This window comes from Panthera tigris, chromosome A3 (assembly GCF_018350195.1).
Source record: "Panthera tigris isolate Pti1 chromosome A3, P.tigris_Pti1_mat1.1, whole genome shotgun sequence".
Taxonomy (NCBI): Eukaryota; Metazoa; Chordata; class Mammalia; order Carnivora; family Felidae; genus Panthera; species Panthera tigris.
This window is the reverse complement of record NC_056662.1, coordinates 123,027,706-123,050,318: the sequence shown is the minus strand read 5'-3', so window position 1 is coordinate 123,050,318 and position 22,613 is coordinate 123,027,706. Positions and strand designations below refer to the sequence as shown.

The 22,613-nt window shown below is 37.7% G+C and overlaps 2 protein-coding genes across 2 annotated transcripts in view; one reads left to right on the top strand and one right to left on the bottom strand.

Annotated features, from left to right (window-relative positions):
• Nucleotides 1-1,357: 1,357 nt before the first annotated feature.
• Nucleotides 1,358-12,971, bottom strand: LOC102963750 (60S ribosomal protein L36-like). Its single transcript, XM_042979801.1, is given in 4 exon segments — nucleotides 1,358-1,619; nucleotides 1,622-1,923; nucleotides 5,936-6,185; nucleotides 12,950-12,971. Coding segments are annotated over 2 exon segments (351 nt in total). The 5' UTR covers nucleotides 1,767-1,923; nucleotides 5,936-6,185; nucleotides 12,950-12,971; the 3' UTR covers nucleotides 1,358-1,413.
• Nucleotides 12,972-14,424: 1,453 nt separating this feature from the next.
• Nucleotides 14,425-22,613, top strand: part of TDRD15 (tudor domain containing 15) — a 36,275-nt gene continuing 28,086 nt past the window's right edge. The window contains 2 exon segments of the mRNA XM_042982423.1: nucleotides 14,425-14,508; nucleotides 20,929-21,046. The gene's annotated coding sequence lies outside the window, so the exon portion shown is untranslated.

The window sequence follows — 22,613 nt, the reverse complement described above, 5'->3', positions numbered from 1 at the left end:
ATATTTTTCAACATATTTAGGTATATGTAGCTTCAGTTCATTCCTTTTCACTGCTGGACAGGAATCCATCCATTCCACCTTTAGGTCTCTTTTCCCTGGAATATTCTTTATATGGGTTTTCTTTTCTAGATCAGTCCTGCAAGAGGTCTGTCTGCATTATTAGTTTTTTCAGATAGGTATTTATTTATTTATAGCAATTTATTTTTTCTATTTCATTACTTCTTGTTCTTTATTAGTTTTGAATGTCTTAAAAGGTTCCATCTTTATTTTTTTGTCAGTTTTTTTGAAGTACAATTCACATACAGTAAGATTCACTGGTTTCAAATGTATAGTTCAATGAATTTTGACAAACACATGCAGTGGTGTAACCACAAACATGATCAAGAACATTTCTATCACCCCCAAAAGTATTCTCATGACATTTTGCAGTCAATTCCTTCCCTCCTACCCATAAGCCCTGTCAATTACTCATCTGCTTTCTGTTATTACAGCTCTACTTCTTCTAAAATTTCATGTAAATATAAACAATATATAATATTTTGTGCTTGTCTGCTTTCAGTTAGGATGATGCTTTCAGTTAAGATGACCCATGTTATTACATGTTACCAGTAGTTCGTTTTTAGTGCTAAATAGTATTCCATTGTCAAAAGTGACCCTCTTTTTTTTTTTTTAATTCATTCATTTCAATTCAAGTTAGTTAACATACAGTTTAGTCTTGGTTTCAGGAGTAGAACGCAGTGATTCATCACTTACGTAGATTACCCAGTGCTCATCCCAACAAGTGTCCTCCTTAATGCTCATCACCTGTTTAGCCCATCCCCTCCAACCTCCCCTCCAGCAACCCTCAGTTTGTTCTCTGTGTTTAAGAGTTTCTTATTGCTCCCTTTCCCTATGTTCATCTGTTGTGTTTCTTAAATTCCACATGAGTGAAATCATATGCTACTTGACTTATTTTGCTTAGTATAATACACTCTAGTTTCATCCATGTTGTTGCAAATGGCAAGATTTCATTCTTTTTGATTGCTCTCAGCACAGAGCACACTGTCAGCGCAGAGCACAGCGGGCCTTGATCTCATGAACCATGAGATCATGACCTGAGCCAAAACCAAGAGTCAGACCCTTAACCAACTGAGCCACCCAGGTGCCCCTCATCATTTATTTAGGTCTTTAATTTCTTTCAGAAACAGTTTTATAATTTCTAGTATACAGGTATTACACATATTTTGTTAAACTTATCTCTAAGTATTTCATATTATTGATGCTACTATAAATATTTAAATTTTCAATTTCTAATTGTTCAGTGCTAATACACAGAATTTATTTTTTATATTGACTTTGTATTCTGATATTTGCCAAACTTGATTGTTCTTTTTTTTTTCCAAAAAGGCTTTATTACATACAGATGGGAGGGGTTCAGTCCTTCTTAGCTGCAACTTTCTGCATGGCTACCAGGACTTTGCACAGCGAATCTCTCTTGCTCTTGGCAGGGATGTGTGTCCCCACCCTTTTCTTGATGAACTTGAGAGAGAGCCTGTCCTTGGAGACCTTGAGCTGATTCATGGATCGCCATGGCTCCATGGCCATGGCTCCATGGCTCTATGGCCGCTCATACGGGGCTTGCTGCACACCTCTAAGATCCTGTGCTGCTGGAACTTGGAGTGCTTGGTAAGGCTCTGGTGGTGGTGGCTATGCCTCGGCTTGCTCACGTTCTTGGTCACCTTGTGGCCCTTGGTAAGGCCCAGGGCCATAGGATAGTGCAGAGCCATGGTTGCTAGTCCTTAATGGCTCCTGCTGTGGAAGTACCAAACTTGATTTTTTAAATTCTAATGGTTCATTTGTGGATTCCATAGACAGCTTTACTTCTTTTTTTTCATATATGGATGCACTTATTTCTTTTTCTTGCTCTATTAAGCTGGGTAGAACCTGCAGTAAAATCTTGAATAAAAATGGGAAGCATGAATGTCTCTGCCTTTTTTTTCTGACCTTATGAAGAACATATTCAGTCTTTTATCATCAAGTATGATATTAGCTGCAGATGCTTTTTATCAAATTGAGGAAGTTCCACTCTATTCCTGATTTGGAGTTTTCATCATGAATGGGAGGTGAATTTTGTCAATGGATTTTCTGCCTTTATTAAAATGATTATATGGTTTTTCTACCTTAATTTATTGATTTGGTGAAATACATTGATATTTACTTATTTTTAATGTTTATTTATTTATTTTGAGAGAGAGAGATAGAGCATGTATGTGCATGAGCGGTGGAGGGGCAGAGAGAGAGGGAGATAGAGAATCTCAAGCAGCCTCCAGGGCTGTCAGCAGAGAGCCCAATGTGGGGCTCGATCTCACCAACCATAAGATTGTGTCTTGAGCAGCAATCAAGAGCCAGACAATCAACTGACTCAGCCACCTAGGTGCCTCAATAGATTTTTAACTTTTAAAACCAACTTTGCATTCCCAAGATAAATCCCATGTGGCAGTTTCCCTTTATATATTTCTGGACTTGATATGCTAATATTTTGTTAGGGATTTTTGCATTCATGTTTGTGAAGGATTTGGATTTGTAGTTGTTTTCTAATGGCTTTATCTCATTTTGGTATTAAGGTAATGCTTACCTCATAAAATAAGTTGTTAAGCATATTCTCTTCTATTTGGGGGAAGATTTTACGTAAGATTGGTATTTTTTTTTAAATGGTTATTCATTTTTGAGAGAGACAGTGAGCATGGGCAGGGGAGAGGCAGAGAGACGAGGACACCCCTGTCCAAAGGAGGCTTGCTGCTGATAGCAGAAAACTCACAAACCAGGAGATCATGACCTAAGACAATGTCTGAGGCTTAACCAGCTGAGCCACGCAGGTGCCCCAAGATTGATATTATTTCTTACTAAAATGTTTGGTATCATCCACCATGGGAAACTTATGGATCTAGAATTTTCTTTTGGGGGAAGTTTTAATCTACAAATGCAATTTATTTACATGGCCTAGGGCTAGTCATGCTATCAGTTTCTCTTGAGTGATCTTTGGTAGTTTGTCTTTCAAGGAATTTGTCAATTTCATATAAATGGCACAAATTGTTCTTAGTATTCTTTTATTTTAAAATATGTGGTATTTGTAGTGTTGTCACATCTATCCTTTCTTATTTGTATCTTCTCTTATATACTTGATCAGTCTGACTGATCAAGAGTCAGACTTGTGGGAGTTTTGTCAGTTTTATTGGTCTTTTCAATGAACCAGGTTTTAGTTTCACTGCTTATTCTTTGTTATTTATTTTCTGTTTTATTGATTTCTGCTCTGGTGTTTACTATTTCCTTCCTAATACCTATGAATTTAATTCATTTAATTCACTTTTTTATTATCTTAAAGTAAAAGTTTATAATATTAAATTGAAACCATTTAATGATATCAATTTCCTTCAAAGCACTGCTGTAGCTTTGATTCATAAATTTTGATATATTATATGCTATTATCATATATATTATAGCTATACATGCTATATTATATGCTATATATAATATGCTATGTATCATATATATAATATGCTATATTATATCACATATATTATATGCTATAGATCATATATATTATATGATATATTATATGCTGCTTCATAATTTTCATTTAGTTCAATGTATTTTCTAATTTCCCCCATAGTTTCTTCTTAACTATTATTTGGAAGTATGTGTTTAATTTCCAAATACTTAGAGCTTTTCCAAATATCTGTTTGTTGATTTCTAATTTAATTCTACTGAGGTCATAACACATACTTTTTATGATTTATTCTTTTAAATTTGTAGAGACTTGTTTTGTGTTCTAGAATATGGCTTATCTTGGTAACTTTTGTGTGCACTTGAAAAGATACTGCATTCTGCTGTAGCTAGGTGGAATTTTTATTAAATGGCAAATAGGTCAAGTTGATTGATGATAATGGTCAGGTATTCCACACCTTCACTGATTTTCTTTTTACTTTGTCTATTAATGTTAAAATCTCCAACTAAAATTGTGAATTTGTCCATTTGTCCTTTCATTTCTCACAGTTTTTGCTTCAGGTATTTTGAAACACTGTTGTTATTTGCATACACATTAAAGAATATTATGTCCTCTTACCGAATTGACCCTTATATCATTACGCAGTTACCCTCTTTATCCTTAGTAATGGTCTTTGTTCTGAAATCTGATTCCTCTCATATTCCTATGCCACTTTAGTTTTCTTTAGATTGTTAAGCATAGTATATATTTTCCACTTCACTTTTAACCTGCGTTTTTATATTTAACGTGGGTTTCTCTTAGACAACATATAATCAATTCTTGTTTTTTTATCCAATCTTACAACCTGTGCATTTAATTGGAATGTTTAGACCATTTATACTCAATGTGTTTATTGATATGGCTAGGTTTATATCTAACCATCTGCTATTTGCTTCTTATGTTCCATATGTTTTTTTTTTCTCCCTATTTTCCTGTTTTTTTTTTCTTCCTATTTACCTACTTATTTCAACTAGATTTTTCATGGTGTGATAGATTAATTACAAAAACCCTTTCTTGTCTTTATGCGTTCCCATACCACACACTTTGCAAAATGACTGTGAAGATCTAGCCATCAAGTGGAAGAGTTTATTTTCCTTCCCCTTGAATCAGGGCTGGCCCCGTGATTCACAAGGTATATATTTTTTATCTCTTCAATTTCAATCTGTGCATATGGTGCTCCTTTTGTATGTATTTTATAAGTCTCATATAGCTGGATTTTATTTTATATTATTCTTTTATATTGCCTATAGCTATGGTCTGTAACTTTACATTCCAAATCAGTCAATAAACCTATTTGTACTTATATATGCTTACTTTGTCTGAAACTAATCAATTTTATAGTCTCATTATACCAAATAAGATAATTCTTTTAATTGATTTTAACTTCATATTTAGCTATGCTAAATCTTTTCTTTCAAATCATGTTGACATTGTCAACAGTGTTAATTCTACATAATCATTAAATTTGTTTAAATAGTATTCTACTTTTATTTTGAGGAATCCTCAATTACATATTATTTCACAGATGTGTCATCAGTGATTATTTAAATTTATGCTAATTATTGAATTAGCAGAGATTCTTTTCTTCTCATTTAATCCTTCTGGTATCAGGAATTCTGTTGGCTAACATGGATCAAATCACAAGGCCAACCAATATTTAAGGGGAAGGGAAAAAATTCTCCCACTTAGTGGTAAGATCTGCACTCTTTTTGCATTTTAACTCTTCTGATACTTACTTGCCTTCCAAAAGGTTAGGAAATCACTGGTATGTCTTAAAATTGATGGTGTTTTAAAAATGAGTTTGCTACATACACAGTAATGCCAACTTAGCTCACTTGATTAAGTGTTCATTAAAACATTACTCCTTCATTAAGAAATATGCATTGAGTACCTGTGTGCAATACACTGTATTAGGTACAAGAGATACACTTGTACCTGTGTGCAATACACTGTATTAGGTACAAGCTGTCTCACCAGCTGTGAGACAGATGTGATTCTGGTCCTTACCTAACCTACAGTGGGTCTATAGTCCATAGTCACAAGGTCCTGTCAGTTTGATGTTCTACATAATGTTGAATCTGACCCCTCTCTATTTCCTACCTCTGCTCTAGTCTAGCTCAAGCCCTTATGTCTCGTATCTGTTAGTTCAACAACCTCTCTCCCTACAAATCCATTTTCTACAAAACTTTGTGATTTGACTTCATCAGTTCTTAAACTTAGTTCCAGGGTGAAATTTAAACTCTATAGAACATCATGCTCTGTCCTTCGTAATCAAGTCCCTGCTACCCATAGGCTGTATCTCTGAACAAGCTTCTCAATTTACTCTTGTGTGCCACTGACCTGATTTTAGTTCTTTGTGCATTTCCTGCTACGTTTCTCTTTTTTGCCCTGGTCTCTATTATTCAAACATACCTCCATGTCCTCTCTCTCTGCTAGGCCAACTCCTCCGTATCCTTTGAGGCTTACTTCACTGCCACCTCCTGGAGCTTAGAAGAAGGGGCAGAGTGGAGGCTTCAGGAAATATTGTGAAAAGGAACTTGAAGGCAATGAGGGTAGAGCTGGCAGCTAGACTGAGGAAGGGCTGGGCAGGAAGGAAATGATGCTGGAGCCATGATGGCAGGATGAAACCTGGGCTTTGGAACAGGAACAGGACAGAGAGCTCCTAAGGATGATGGAGAAAAGAAGAGTGTGGGTTGGTGTGGGAATTCTTAGTCTTCTAGCTGTTTAGGAGGAGGCCATGATGAACCAGGATGGTTCTGGGAAATGGGAGCAGATACAGCGAAATGGAAACAGTCCACACACCATTGACATTGTCCCATGTACCACATCTTGCGATATATATACCACTTATTTGGAAAACATTTCAACGATATCATTTTTAACAGCCATATAGTAATCCATGATATAATCAGAATCCCTTATTGATAGACCTTTACATGGTTTCTAGTTTATGTTATTTTAAGCAATGCTGTCCTGAATGTCCCAGTAGCTAAAATTGTTCCCAGCCACAATAATCTCCTTAAATGAAATGACAGGGGGTGGGAGAGTGGTTGTGGGAAAGGAGAATGCTAGAGCAAAGGATATTAACAATTTTAAGACTTTAACTATGGAGTTTTCAAATCGTCCCAAAGATCACTTCCATTGAAAGTACTTAGCAGTGTCTCCTCCCCCCATGTCCTCATTAACATTGGGTATTATTTGAAAAATAAAAAGGTCAGGTTTAATTGTATATTAAATAGAAAAGACATCTTCCTTTAAGAAGTGGCAGAATATAGATGTGAGATCTTCACTATGTTCGTGCTGCCTCCTGGTGGCACCTGAAAGACCTGGACAAGGCAAAAAACCCAGTCAAACTGAACTATCTGAACAACTCATCATTGTTAATTAATCTAGGGCTAAAGTAATAGAAAGTGGGTAATAGACACATAGAAAAAAAATGGACCTGACTCTAGGATATTGGAGGATATGGAAACCAGAGGAGAAAATTCTTACCCACATGATATAGCATGTGGTCTGATGCGCAGGAGGCACTCAGAGATGCTTTGCTAAAAAGAATGATGGAAAAAGAAAATTAGTGTTTAAATGGCTAGTTGCTTGGGTGCCTGGGTGGCTCAGTTGGTTGAGCATCCAACTTCAGCTCAGGTCAGGATCTTGTGGTTCGTGAGCTGGAGCCCCACAAAAGCTCACTGCTGTCAGTGTGGAGCTGGTTTTGGATCCTATGTCTTCCGCTCTCTGCTCCTCCCTGCTTGTACTCTCTCTTTCAAACATAAATAAAACATTAAAAAAAATAAATTGCAAGTTCTCAGGGGGCATTTTGTGCAGCTTCCTTAAAGGGGAGGAGGGAGCTACTATATTTTATGCATTAAATTTTTTTTATGTTTTATTTATTTTTGACAGAGAGAGAGACAGAGCATGAGCAGGGGAGGGGCAGAGAGAGAGGGAGACACAGAGTCTGAAACAGGCTCCAGGCTCTGAGCTGTCAGCACAGAGCGCAACGCGGGGCTCAAACTCACAGACCGAGAGATCATGACTTGAGTCTAAGTCGGACGCTCAACCAACTGAGCCACCCAGGCGCCCCTATATTTTATGCATTTAACATCCATTTCTCCTATAGGATGGTGAAGACAATAAAGATCAAAGGGATTGAGAAATTTGCCCAGTGCCACAGTCTTCTAAGGTAATTGTTTCACTAAAAGAATGCTCTTAATGGTAGTTTTCTACTCTGGATCTTAGATTGGTTTAGCAAACAGGGTCATTTTTACTTTTGTATTGTTCCTGTATGCAAGACACTATGCTCCCTATTAGGGATGAAGGAGGAAAGGACAAGGAAGAGCTGAAAATGCAGATGACACAGGTGTGGCCCTAAAAGGAGTTGCTAACCTACTTCTGTTTTCCAGAGTTCCATCCTCTGTTCTGCACACACATTCTGGGTAATCACATCCACGCCTGGGGAATTCAAATACCACCTGTACAGTAATGCATTTGCCCATTTAATCTTTCCCTTAAGATTCACTGAGGAAGGGGTGCCTGGGTGGCTCAGTTCCTAAGTCTGAGTCTTGATTTCGGTTTAGACCATGATCTCATGGTTTGTGAGTTTGAGCCCTGAGCCCTGCTTGGAATTCTCTCTCCCTCTCTCTCTGCCCCTCCCCTGCTCACTGGTGTCTGAGCACATGCATGTACCCTCTCTCTCAAAATAAATAAACCTAAAAAAAAGATTCACTAAGGAAAAGCAATTTGCTCAGTATGTCTCCTATGAGACTTGATGTTGTAGGATAAACAGACATCAAATAGTCACACAAATGAATATATATTCATATATTATGATAAGCAAAGGAAAAAGTCCATGTTGCTATAACAAAATATAACTTGGTGTTAGTGGTATTTAAACTTTATTGCTCTTATATTCTTAATGCTCTCATATCTATAACGATTGATTGAGGGGCTGACTAGATTCTTCAGTCTCCTTCCCCTCCTCTTCCTCCTTGTCCTTCTTTTTATTTTAGTGCTAAAATTAGAGACCGCTTGACTTGAAAAAAGATTTCCTACCTAGCCTTCTCAGAATTATCTACTTTCTGAATTTCTGGGAAGTTTAACAAAAAGGCCTTATCATAAATTACCAAATTATATGTGTTATTCTTTCATTTAAATGTGACTTAGCAGATATATTTATTTTTTATATTTTTAAATTTTTATTTTTTATTTTATTTTATTTAAAACATTTAAAAAAGTTTATTTATTTTGAGAGACTCTCTCCTTGAGAGAGAAGCGGGGAGAGAGGAGGAGAAAGAAGCTGACAGTGCAGAGCCCGATGTGGGGCTCGAACTCATGAACCATGAGATCATGACCTGAGCCTAAACCAAAAGCCAGACACACCTGTCTGAGCCACCCAGGCACCCCATTTAGCAAACATATTTAGAAAATACATTGTTAATGTTAACATTGCTTTCCAAAGCCTTTTTCTTCTTTTTTCATTTAAGTTTCATTTCATTTTTATATAACATATATAAAGTGCATTCATCTTAATTGTACAGATCAATGAACTTAAAAAAATTTGTTTGATGTTTATCTTTGAGAGAGAGAGAGAGAGGAGAGAGGAGAGAGAGAGAGAGAGAGAGAGAGAGGAGAGAGGAGAGAGGAGAGAGAGAGAGAGAGAGAGAGAGCGCACATGACCAGGGGAGGGGAAGAGAGGGAGGGAGACATGGAATCTGACCTGTTAGCACAGAGCCTGACTCGGGGCTTGAACTCACGGACCGCAAAGTCATAAGCTGAGCTGAAGTTGGACGGAGCCACCTAGACATCCCCAGATCAATGAATTTTTTTTTTAATTTTTTTTTTAACGTTTATTTATTTTTGGGACAGAGAGAGACAGAGCATGAACGGGGGAGGGGCAGAGAGAGAGGGAGACACAGAATCGGAAGCAGGCTCCAGGCTCTGAGCCATCAGCCCAGAGCCCGACGCGGGGCTGGAACTCACGGACCGCGAGATCGTGACCTGAGCTGAAGTCGGATGCTTAACCGACTGAGCCACCCAGGCACCCCAATGAATTTTTAACATGAAGACACAGGTAGCCATGAAATCTTTGATAACATTTATTTTTATAATGTGTTAGTTTCTATAAAACCCTGGAGTTGAAGATTTGGTGAATTCAATATCTGAAAAGTTCCCACATGTAACCCAGTTGCCAAAGTGAGTTCTCATTTTCAAATCATTTAGCCAAATCTGCCTTCTTTTCCACCAGAACAAGTCTGACTTTATTTTTCATTTCAAATCAACATATTAGTAAGCATCACTATGATAACCATCTTACTTTGTAATTCTAATTGTAAGACAGATTGCTAAATAAGGAAAAGACCCTTGCCACGAGTTTGTAGTCTGGTTGAAATAAAGTGCCTCTGCTTTAAAACTTCTTACCTACATTTTCGGGTTGGTTTTGCTCTAATAGAACTCTCTCTTGGGAACATTGTATTATTTAAAAATGTCAAAGAGATGAACTAAAAAATGAGAGTTGTTCTTAATACTAGCTACAGTTGTTGGATAAAATACAGGATGTGCAGTTAAATTTGAATTTCAGAGACTAATAATTTTTCAGTGTTTTAGTATATCTGGGTAATCTGCATATTAAAAAAATTTTGCTATTTGAAATTCAAATGTAACTAGGTTTCTGTATTCTTAATTCCTAAATCTGGCAACTCTACTCTTGTTTTACTCCATATTATATCTGCTTATTAACAACCTAACATGCACCAAAACACTCCATTTCTAATGCTTCGCCTTTCAGAAAAATATGAATAACACAGGGAAAGACAAACATGGAAGTTTCACTGATGCTAATATTTTGAACTACTGACTGGTGTTTGAGAGGAATTTATTTTTTTAAAGTTTATTTATATTTGAGAGAGAGAGAAAGCATGAGTTGTAGGGCGGGGGAGAGGCAGAGAGAGAGAGTGAGAGAGAGAGAGAGAGAGAGAGAGAGAGAGAATCCCAAGCAGGCTCCACACTGTTAGCATGGAGCCTGATGTAGGGCCAGAACCCACAAAGTGTGGGATCATGACCTGAGCCAAAGTCAGACACTTAAGCCGAGCCACCCAGGTGCCCTTGAGAGGAATTTATACTCAAGGGCCAAACCAAACACTATGGTAAATAGAGGTAATAGAGACATACCTTTTTTTAAATAGAGATCTAGGAACTAACTGATTCAGGCTTGTGGGTAGCTTGTTTCTCAGGCAGATAAATATTAGGGAAGACTATATATAAAAGGTGACGATCCAGAAATTGAATCCTCTAAAACTATTATGACAGTGCCCCTTGGGAAGTCTTTGGGTATTTCTAAATACAGAGTAATCCAGTTTGATGACTACTGACCCAGACTCCAGGGAAGTCTGAGAGGAAGTGGCCTTTGAGCTGAGAAATGAAGGATGAGTAGGAGTAATTTAAGTACAGGGAGTAGATAGTCTGTCAGATGTTCACAGAAATTCCTCCCAGCAGATCTCAGGAAAAATCATATAAGTTAGAAAGGGAGGGGTGATAATTGAAGTTAAAATGCCCCCAGGTCTTTGTATCATTTAAGAGGAGGATGAAGGAATTGGCTCATTTCAGAATTCATTCCATTAAATAAATGTTACAAAATGTAGGGCAAACACTAACAGATAGTACCAGAGTGAATAACTGCCCAAGTGGTAGAGAAGAAAATGGCAGGTGTGGGTGTGGGTGGGGTAGAGAAGGATAAGTTAATTTTTTTTCAACCAATCTCAAAGAAAACATTAATGGAGAAACCTAGAAAAAGTATAAAAACCTTAACACTTAAAATGGTAGGAATGAATCACATAATATTAGAAATCACAATCAATGTCAATAGACCAAAGGTAAAAAGAAGCTTCTAAGTCTGAATAAACATTGAACAAACAGAAAACGAGTAAACATTGGGCTACATGTTATTTACAAGAGACACTTAAAACATAAGACACAGAAGATTAATAGGAAAAAGGAGAGAAAACAATAAACGAACCAAAGCAATAACAACTAAATGAAAGCTGGCATGACTAAATCAATACCATGCAAAATGAACTTTAAGGAAAAACTTTCTGGACTTGAAGAAGTATATTAAAATTGATAAAATGGTAGATTCCTCAGAAAGAAATTTTACACGTTTATGTACTTTATAAAATATATTCAAAATATAATAAGAAAATATTGGCAGATTTACAAGAAGCTGACAAAAAAAATCACTTTCTGTACCATATATTTGGGCAAAATTAACAACTATTCTAATGGATATATGTTTAAAAAAAATTTTTTTTAACCTTTATTTACTTTTTTGGCACAGACAACGGATGGGAGAGAGTCAGAGCGGCAGGCATGGAATCCGAAACAGGCTCTGATCAATGGGCACGGAGCCTGACGTGGGGCTCGAACTCGCAGACCCCGAGACTTCGACGTGAGATGCAGTCAGATGCTTAACCAACTGAGCCACCCAGGCACCCCATAATGGATATATGTTTTAAAATGACCAGACACTAGGCCATAAAACAAGTTCCAAGAAATTTTAAGTAATCAGTATTATATAGACCATAGTCTCGACCACAATGCAATTAATACAAGTTATAAATTTATATAAAAAAGATAACAATATACCTCATGTTATCTAGAAATTTAAAAAAAAGTATCTTTGCCCCATAGACTACAAAATAAGTCTCAATAGGAATTAGAAAAATTTTAAACAGAATAATGAAATTATCATATTTTATCATTACCATATATTATTACCATAAAAACTTAAGGGATATAACTAAAACAGCTGTTACAGGAAAATTCTATAGCTTAAGTACATTTTTTAGGAAATGAGAGGCTAAAATAAAGCCACTAAACATTCAACACAAGAAGCTAAAATAATTAATAGAACAAACTCAAAGAAATTTTTAAAAGGGAAAGAATATGATATAGAAAAGAAATATGAACTAGAGAATAATTAGAACAAGAAAATCCAAGAAAGATTAACAAGATCTGTCAAGAAAAAAAGTGAGAAGATATAAATAGATACAGAATAAAAGAGGAAATGGTCACAGACACAGATTTTATATTATTTTTTCTCTTTTTTAAAGCTTTTATTTTGATTCTAGTTAGTTAACATGCAGTGTTATGATAGTTTCAGGTGTGTAATATAGTGACTCAACAATTCCATATATCACAAGGTGCTCATCGCACTGTATGTTAACTAACTGGAACACATAAGGGTCCATGTAATCCCTTCGAACTGGGGTTTTTGTATTCTTTGGGTAAATACCCAGTAGTGGAATTACTGGATCGTATAATATTTCTATTTTTATTTTTTTGAGGAACATCCATACTGTCTTCCACAGGGGCTACACCAGTTTTCATTCCCACCAACAGTGCATGAGGGTTCCTCTTTCCCCACATTCCCACCAACACTTCTTGTTTCTTGTGTTGTTGATTTTAGCCATTTTGACAGGTGTGAGGTGATAGCTCATTGTACTTTTGAGCGGCATTTCCCTTGATACAAATGATGATGAGCATCTTTTCATATGCTGTTGGCCGTCTGTATGTCTTCTTTGGAGAAATGACAGACACAGATTTTAAAATAATGTGGTTGTATTATTAAGACTATATGTTAGGGGTGCCTGGGTGGCTCAGTCGGTTGAGTGTCTGACTTCAGCTCAGGTTATGATCTCACAGTCCGTGGGTTCCAGCCCCCTCAAGGGGCTCTGTGCTGACAGCTCTGAGCCTGGAGCCTGCTTCGGAATTCGGGTCTCCCTCTCTCTCTGCACCTCCCCCACTCTCACTTTGTCTCTCTGTCTCTCTCTCAAAAATAAATAAACATTAAAAAAATTCAAAGACTATGTTAATAAATTAGAAAATCTAGGGGAAATGGAAAAATTGATAGAAAAATAAAATGACAAAATTCATGCAAGGAATAGAAAACTTGACTAAACCTGCAGAAAAGAATTTATACGGAACTCAAGATTTTGTCTTCCCCCAAATACCCATACCTAAATGATTTCACAGCTGAGTTCCTATTCTTTCAAGGAACTGTTAATTATTGTGTAATATAAAGTGGTACAGAATACAGAAAAATAGTGACAGTTGCATAGCTCATTTTATGAAGTTAGTATAATTTTTTAAATTAGATTTTTCTTTTTCTTTTGAAATAATTTCAAATTTGCAGAAAAGATACAAGAAGAATAGAAAGAACATGCTCCCCACCCAATAATCTGAAAGTATATTGCTGACATCATAACCCAATCACCCCCAATACTTTAGCATTTATTTATTACCAGCAAGGATGTCTCCTTGCATCACCCCTATACATTCATTGAGATCAGGAAATTAACACCATAGAATACTACGATCTAGTTAATCAGAGACCCAATTCAAGTTTCTCCAAAACAGAGATACATAATTAAATGCAATAATATACCTAAATAAGTGATTAATAGGTGCTCAATAAATGGCCATTACTTTCACTAATCTGTAAATTCATTAGGGGCTCCTGAGTGTCTTTCTTGGGCAGCCATAGGGTAGGTCTGCCCATGTACTCCGCAGTCCTTACACAACTAGAGAAGTGGGGTGATCCTACCCCAATGTGCCACACCCTCATGACAAATTTACATTCTCTACACCACCTTAGTCTGGCTCTGAGACCCCCTACGAGGCTGTCATGGAGGCTTTTAGCCTATCCCACATAAATAAAGCTGGCAGGTCGTCCACGTGGAGCTTGTAGCTCAGATTGGGCACTGCCCTTCCTGGGCCCGACGCAGCAGTCTCTGCTTTGCCCTGGGGCAGGAGGAATTGTACCCACCTGTGAGTCTCCCACCCCTCCTCTCCTGGTAGCGTCCACGCTCTGCACATGCGCCCTGAGACCTATAAGGCGGGGGCGGGGAGGGGGACGCCAGGCGTCAAGCTTGCTGCCATCTTGGGCTCTGGCGCTCTTCTAAGAGCCGTGGGAGGAACGGCCTGGCTGGCGCTTCTTTGTAAGTCTGCATTTTTATTGTTAGCCTGCTGACACCCACCTCACCTTTTTCCTTTGAACTGTCGGCGCTTTGGTCCCAGAGGAGTGAGCAGTGGCCCCCTGCCTCCTGTGGGGGATCCTCCAGTCCCCCCTGCCCTCCCTGTCCTCTAATGGCGTCAGCTGTTCAGCTTGCCGTGACAAAATGCCGTTTTCAGGGAGGGTGTCTCTCAGGGTCGTTTCCATAATGGCTGAGACTATGGCCAGGGGTTTTTACTTGTGGAGCCGGAAAGACGCCAAGAGCATGGAAGTGCTCTCTTGAAGAAGCTTATTTTTACTGAGTCACGTAGTTGTAATACGTTAATACACATTCAGAAATAACTTTTGGAATTTTGAAAAACCAATGCAGACCGTTTGCAGCGTGTCCGCTAAGTAGAAGGTAAAATTAACCCCCCTTCTGTTCTTCCATGCCACTCTCCTCGTTTACCCTTCATGCCTTTTGGGCACCTGCAAGCACGTATTCATGTACCCCTGTAGGATATCGTGTTAGTATTCTCTACATGTTACTCTGACCCTCCTCCCCGCCCCCCAACTTTACAGGATTCCTAAGACCTATTCACCAGAGCCAATGGAGGTAGATTTATTTTTGAAATAATAATTGAAAGGATAAGAGGTGTTCTATAATTATTCCACCATTAATATACATTTAGGTTGTGTGGTGTGTGTGTTTTATAGCTTTACCGAAGTATAATTGTGGTACAAACCACACATGACGTATCCAATTTGATGATATTTGAAACAGGTACTCATGAAACCACTGTAATCAGGATGATAAACCTTTCCGTTATCCCCCACAGTTTCTTCTGGTCCCTGCCCTTAGGCGCACTGATCTGCTTTCTGTCATTATAGTTGGTATTTTCTAGAATTGCATATAAATGGAATACAGTATACATTCTCTTTCTCCGATTTCTTTCACTCAGAATAATTATTTTGAGATTCGTCTATGTTGTATGTATCAATACTTTGTCCCCTTTCATTGGTGATCGTTTTCCATTGTGTGTCCTACAACCATTGTATGGTTCCACTTTGATAAGAGACAAACTGTGGTTATTCAGATTTGAGTATTTTATAGACATTTCTGCAAAAGTGAGTGAAACAAGCTTGATATGTTAGGGAAAATGGACAATATTTATTGATGATAAAATTCATGCTTTAAAGCCAAAATTATAAACTTGGAAAACTTGTGCCCGTCACTGCAACCTTTAGAGCTGCCCAATATCGGTTTTCTTTTTTTTTTTTTTTCAACTTTTTAAAATTTATTTTTGGGACAGAGAGAGACAGAGCATGAACGGGGGAGGGGCAGAGAGAGAGGGAGACACAGAATCGGAAACAGGCTCCAGGCTCCGAGCCATCAGCCCAGAGCCTGACGCGGGGCTCGAACTCACAGACCGCGAGATCGTGACCTGGCTGAAGTCGGACGCTTAACCGACTGCGCCACCCAGGCGCCGCCCCCCCCCCCCCCCCCCAATATCGGTTTTCTGATGAGGTTGGTTGTGATACTTGATTTTTGAAATGTTGGGTAATTGCGGTATGTCAGTATGCAGAAGTTCTGCATAATTCTGAACCAGTATTTTCAAACAAATCAATGTAGTACCTTTAAAATCATTCGTGTTTTAAAGTTCCATTCAAAGTTCGAGATTAAAGGATTTAAAAAAAAATTTTTTTTAACGTTTATTTTTGAGACAGAGACAGAGCATGAATGGGGAAGGGGCAGAGAGAGAGGGAGACACAGAATTGGAAGCAGGCTCCAGGCTCTGAGCCATCAGCCCAGAGCCCGACGCGGGGCTCGAACTCACGGACTGTGAGATCGTGACCTGAGCTGAAGTCAGACGCTTAACCGACTGAGCCACCCAGGCGCCCCTGAGATTAAAGGATTTTAAAGTAAAATTACAAAAAGCTCACTTACATGGTTTTCTGTATTGTATTTCCATACTGTAAGTAATGTCTAAGAAGTCACCCCTCATTGAGTTTTTGTGACTATCAAAGAAGAGTCTCTTCGGCTATGTGAAAAAGCTATTAAAATACTACTCGCTTCTCTAATTAGGCATCTGTGTGTGGCCAGATTTTATTCACATACTTTACCCAAAGCAGCCTATTGCTACACACATTATAGAAACAGCTGTGAGAATCCAGCTATTTTTCTGTTATACCGACATCAGGACTTGCAAAAACTGTAAAGGCATGACCCTCTTCTCACTATATTTTTTGGTTTTGAAAAATATCCTTCATGAAAACATTAATATTTAATGGGTTTATTACGCTTTGAAATGAATAAATACTTTCAAAATGTTTTCTTTTTTTTTTAAAATACATGAAATTTATTGTCAAATTGGTTTCTATACGACACCCAGTGCTCATCCCAAAAGGTGCCCTCCTCAATGCCCATCACCCACTCTCCCCTCCCTCCCACCCCCCATCAGCCCTCAGTTCTCAGTTTTTAAGAGACTCTTCTGCTTTGGCTTTCTTCCACTCTAACCTCTTTTTTTTTTTTTTTCCTTCCCCTCCCCCATGGGTTCCTGTTAAGTTAAAAATGTTTTCTTAATATGGTAAACATTGTCAGAAGCTACATAAACACTCTTTGGGGTCTGTCTTGTCTTGGGCAGCTCTAACAAAACACCTTACGCTGGATGACCTAGTAAACACCAGAAACTTCTTTCTCACGGTCCTGCATGCTGGGAAGTCCAAGATCAAGGTGTTAGCAGATCTGGTGAGCACTTCCTGACTTAACAGATCTCAGATGCCCATGTTCTTGTGATCTCATATGGCAGAGAGAAGTTCTCTTAGGACTCTTATAGAGGCATTAATCACATTCCCAAAGGCTCCATACTCATGCCCTCTAATCCTGATTATCTCCCAAAGGCCCCATGTTCTGATACCATCACATTGGGAGATAGAGTTTCAATATAACTGGGGGGGGGGGGCACAAAAACTCAGTCCGTAAGAAGGTCCTCATTTTTAGGAATATAAGCGTTCTGAGACCAAATATTTGAAAACCATTGGTTTAATAGAACTGTTTTTGGTGTTTGAGAAAGAGAGGTTAGGGAGGAGTCTAGAAACTTCTAAATTAGGGGAAGGCTATAGTTTAAATGGAGTGGCCAGGGAATGCTTCACCTAAAAGGAAACCTCTGACAAAAACTTGAAGGCCGTTAGGAAGCACGCTGATCTCTGAGAGCAATAAACCCAAAACCCAGACTCGGGAAGTTCAAGAAATGGAAAGGCACTGTAACAGGTGTAATGAGTGTAGTAGGAATAAGGTAACAGAAGAACGTGTGTGGAGGGAGAAGGGGAGTCCTGGTGGTAGTGGTTACATGTTGTAGGACTTCTAAGCCATTCTGATGGCTTTAGTTTTCACTTTGAAAATAGCTACTGAAGTTTTTGAACATAGTAGTGCATGCGGCATCCTATATTTTAGACAGGTCCTATGATCCCACTCATGTAGAATTTAAGAAACAAAACAGATGAACATATGGGGGGGAGAGAAGAGATGGAAGAAACCACAAGAGACTTTTAATGATAGAGAACAAACTATGAGTTGATGGAGGGAGTGGGGTGCGAAATGGGCTAGATGGGTAACAGGTACTAAGGAACACACTTGTGATGAGCACTGGGTATTGTGTGTACATGATGAATCACTAAATTCTCCTGAAACCAATATTGCAGTGTATATTAACTAACCAGAATTTAAATTAAAAAGGAAGGGGCACCTGGGTGGCTCAGTCAGCTGAATGTCTGACTCTTGATTTCGGCTCAGGTCTTCATCCAGGCTCTGCGCTGAGCGTGTAGCCTGGTTAAGATTGTCTGTCTCTCTTTCCCTCTGCCCCTCTTCCCTGCTCTCTCGTGTATTCCTTTCTCTCAAAACAAAAATAAAGAGAAAAAAATGTCACTTTACCTCACAAGGTTGATGTGAGGATTAAGTGATTTAAAAAGGTCATTCTGGTTACAATACTGAGAATCATCATGGAGGGGTAGGGTTAAGGATAGAAGCAGAAGACAAGTTAGGAATCTAGGCTGTATCTGCAGAGATGGAAGAAAGTGTGTGTGTGTGTGTGTGTGTGTGTGTGTGTGTGTGTGTATAATATTTTAAATGTGCTTTGGACATAAATCCAGTAGGATTTCCTGGTGGGTTGTGTGTAGGATGCAAAAAAGTGGAATCTAGGATGATTGAAGATAGTTGGCCTGAGCAAATCTTACATGTGGTAGATTATATTGATTTTACTTTTGTTCAAGCTTCATTTTTTTTGCCAGTGATTTTATACATGTTTAACTAGGTTTGTCTCTTGAAAGCCTTCTTTAGCAAAACAAAATTTCTATTTCCTCTTAATTCTTTTAGGTAGTTTTAAAAAATTCTTTGTCTGGTAGTTTTGCTTTTAGTAAAGCCATGTTTCATAGCCTTCCCACTATTGACATTTTGGGCTGGAACTGAGTTCTTTTTTGTGGGGGGCTCTTCTGTGCATTCTGTGATAATGCCTAGCACCTGGTTTACATGTGCTGCATGCCAGTAGCTACCCCTGCCCTCATCCCTGCCCAGTTATGACAAGCAAATCTATCTCTAGACGTTGCCAAATGTTTATTTACTGTAGGACAAAAAAGGGCCATGGTTGAGGACTAATTCAATAAAGAATGTTAAATGGAAACTCTGAGTTTGAAATATGCAGATTAAAAAAATACTGTTTTATTTCCACTGCATCTGTGTCCTAAAAGACCTGAATCTAGAAATCAATCTGAAAAGAGAGGAGGAGAACCAGGGCACAGATGCTTAATCTGAACCAGTCTTTTGCAACACGGTAACTTTGCCAGGGTACTAGTCAGAGTTTTATCAGAATGATCTTAAATTTTGAAAAAGGGACAATTAGTAAGCTGATTCTATCACAAGGGTGCTTTACCTATTTTTATTTGTATGTTTTGGATTTGTGTCTTTCACTTTTAGTTCTTATACATAATTATGTGATTTAGTTGAAAGAGCAGTGTGAAACAGTGGGAGTTGTGTATGTAGAGAACTGGACTGAATCAAAACCTAAATTCAAGCTCCTGAATCCCTTTTATCTTCACTGTTGTTTTTTTTTTTTTTTTTTTTTTTTAAGTTTACTTACTTAGAGAGCACGCGTGCACGCTGAAGAGGGGCAGAGAGAGAGGGAGACAGAATCCAAAACAGGGTCCAGGCTCTAAGTTGTGAGCACAGAGCCCAACATGGGGCTCGAACCCAGACTGTGAGATCATGGCCTGAGCTGAAGTCAGATGCTCAACTGATTGAGCCACCTAGGCACCCAGGTTGTCTTCACTGTTTTGAAATGAAAAGTGGCAATCTCGGTTAAACTAATGTACTGAAAACCTCTAAAAATATTAAAGTGTTACAATAAGGAGCTATTAATACAAAGAAAGACATTTACATTTCTTTTAGAAGATTTAAAGCTTAAAAATTTAAAGTTACATATATGGATCAACTATATTTCTATCAGGTTCCACTGGTCTAGACTTTCTGGATGTGAACTCCTAGAAGACAGTTGCCAAAATGGTCAGAATGACATCTGTAAGATCTATTCTATAGAATTGGGGAATTCTAGTGTGGAAAGTGCTTTCCATATCTATTTTCTTAGTGTTTATAGATAGTATTTTCCACAAACCCTACGGGAATGGTGATGCTGTGAATTTTTAAATTTAATTCAGAAGTTTGAACTTTTGAATTTAGTTTTTAAAAATAGCCTTTTTAAAAAAGAAAACATTAAAATACGATAAATTTAAAAGCAGATACAAGCACTAATTAGCATCATCAGATAAATTTGATTATTTAAGGTGTAGATTTCTTTATCTGAGCCTGTCTGTATCTGATCATATGTTGTGGAACTATTACATATGTCTGAGCTTGATTTTCTCAATACAGTGCTATCAAACACGATAATAAGGCAAATTATTTTATATGTATGTATAGCCTTATAAGGCAAGTGATAATGTTATCATTTGTTGGTTTTATAATTGTATCAATTTATGAAATTATTAGAAAACCACTTATGAATCCAGTTTATAGAAGTTTTATGTTTTCTATTCCTGCATCTTATATTAGGTTAAGAAGGATTTTTGCTGCTGTTGCTGCCAAAAAAAAAAAAAAGTTTGAAAGTCCTAATTCAACCCTCTCACTTTAAAGATTTGGTATGATTCTAAGAAACAGTTCCCCAAATCTCACACAATTGAATCTCATAAAACTCCTTTCCTGATGTCTTAATCTTGAATACGCAAAAGTACTTTCCATGAATATGGTAATAGTCTAAAGAATAGAATATTGAGTAAAGATTGTTGGATGTAGAACTTAATTTAAATTAGGTCTTTAAAGGTCCATTGTATAGAACCATTGTTTAAAACCAATCATGTAATTTTCTCTGAATTGTTACAGTTTGACCTTCAGAAACACAAGGGTAGGAGCTTTATCCGTGACATTGGAAACTTTCTTCATGATCCTGTTGAGCAAGTATTGAAGAGGCAGGTGAAAGAGACTGACACCCCCAGAACAGGTTATTCTGTTTACGTGATCAAGAATCTTTCCCAAAGTAGTGCACTTTGGTAATCATCACACAGGACCTATGAATTTACGTGTCAGTTCTTTGGGGCCCAAACACCTTTCTCCTCTTGAGATTTCTTTGTAATAAATCCTGTCTTCTCCTGCAGAATTAGCATAGATTCTTATGGCCAGCAATTTCTTCAGGCAAAGTAGATGTACTGTTAGTTCTGTCAACTGTGACTGTTTCTCAGATAAGGCCTCCCCAAGTGCTTCAGCAATCTGTTTCTAGATGTTCCTGGCATTGGGTGAGAGCATATGCAAACCAGGCTCAGATTTTTTTTTTTTTATCTCCTGCCTTCTGCTGTGAAACTCCACATGAGGCCATTTGTATTGTTTGAGGGAGGGTTAGGCTTCTGGTAGTTTATTCTATTCAACTTCTTTGTGTGTTTGGGCTTTCTTTGGCTTATACTGTATATACGCCTTCATTTAATGAAGGCATCCTGGCAAATCTGCTTCTTATACCTGAAGAGTGGTATGTTTCCTGAAAGACAAGTATTTTTTTCCTTTTCCTATGTTCTCAGGTGAGTGGTCACATCACCCTTTGGGTGCATGCCAGGAAGAATGTTCTTGTGTTCTAGCACAGGATCCTTTCTTGAGTACTTGGTCTTCCCTTTATGTAAGGAATAATAAGCCTATAAATTGACTTAAGTCTGGGAATTGGGTAAAGGCCTGTGACTTTAAAGGTTTAAGGTGGTTTAAGGCCTTTCTTGTCCTGAAGACAAAGTTTATTCTTGTTATTGGTTTATTCTAATGAAAGTCTTTAGTGTATTGCCCATTGATTCTTTTATTCCTAGACACTCCAGGATCAAATAAGCATAGGCTATAATTTATAGATCAGACCGTGATGATTACCTCCAAATTAATTATCTAGGAGGAAATAAAAACCATAGTTGTACCCAGATGTTCCTAAATCTTAACTCTTTCTCTAGCCTTGCAGTGGCCTGTTTCAATTTTTGGACTTGGGTTTTAAAGGTTAGAAAGGGCTTCTGTTTATCTTTGAGATCGTATTTATACTTGGATAAGATTTTTATTTTTTTGTCCTATATGTTTCTCTTTCATGTTTTTACCTTTTTCCTCTGAGTTTTGGGCTTTCTCTCAAAATTCTAGTCCATTTATCTTTATTGTGTGTTCACTTTCCCCATTGCAGTCTTAAATTTCTTACATGTATTTCTTTGTAATCTCAGTTGTTGCATCTTAATGATTACTTAGTCCTATAAGTGTAGTGCTCTCTTTTGGACTTTTGAAAACAAATCAGACTTTTGAAAAGCAATTTTTTTCTGTTTCCTTCAGCATATTTATTCCTTAGGGGAGCATTTCCTTGGTTTCTTTTAAGTGGTTTTCTCTCTTTTTTGTTAGGTCCAGTGTTTTTCTCATCATGGAAAGAGATTGATAGTTGTGAAGTGTTAACTCCAAGTCAAGTAGAAGTTGAACTGAGCTGTGACCTATCACAATAAGTGTTGGTTCTTGCCTGAATTTGGGGAATATTTTATCCTTGAATATTTGTTTTACTATTTTTAGAA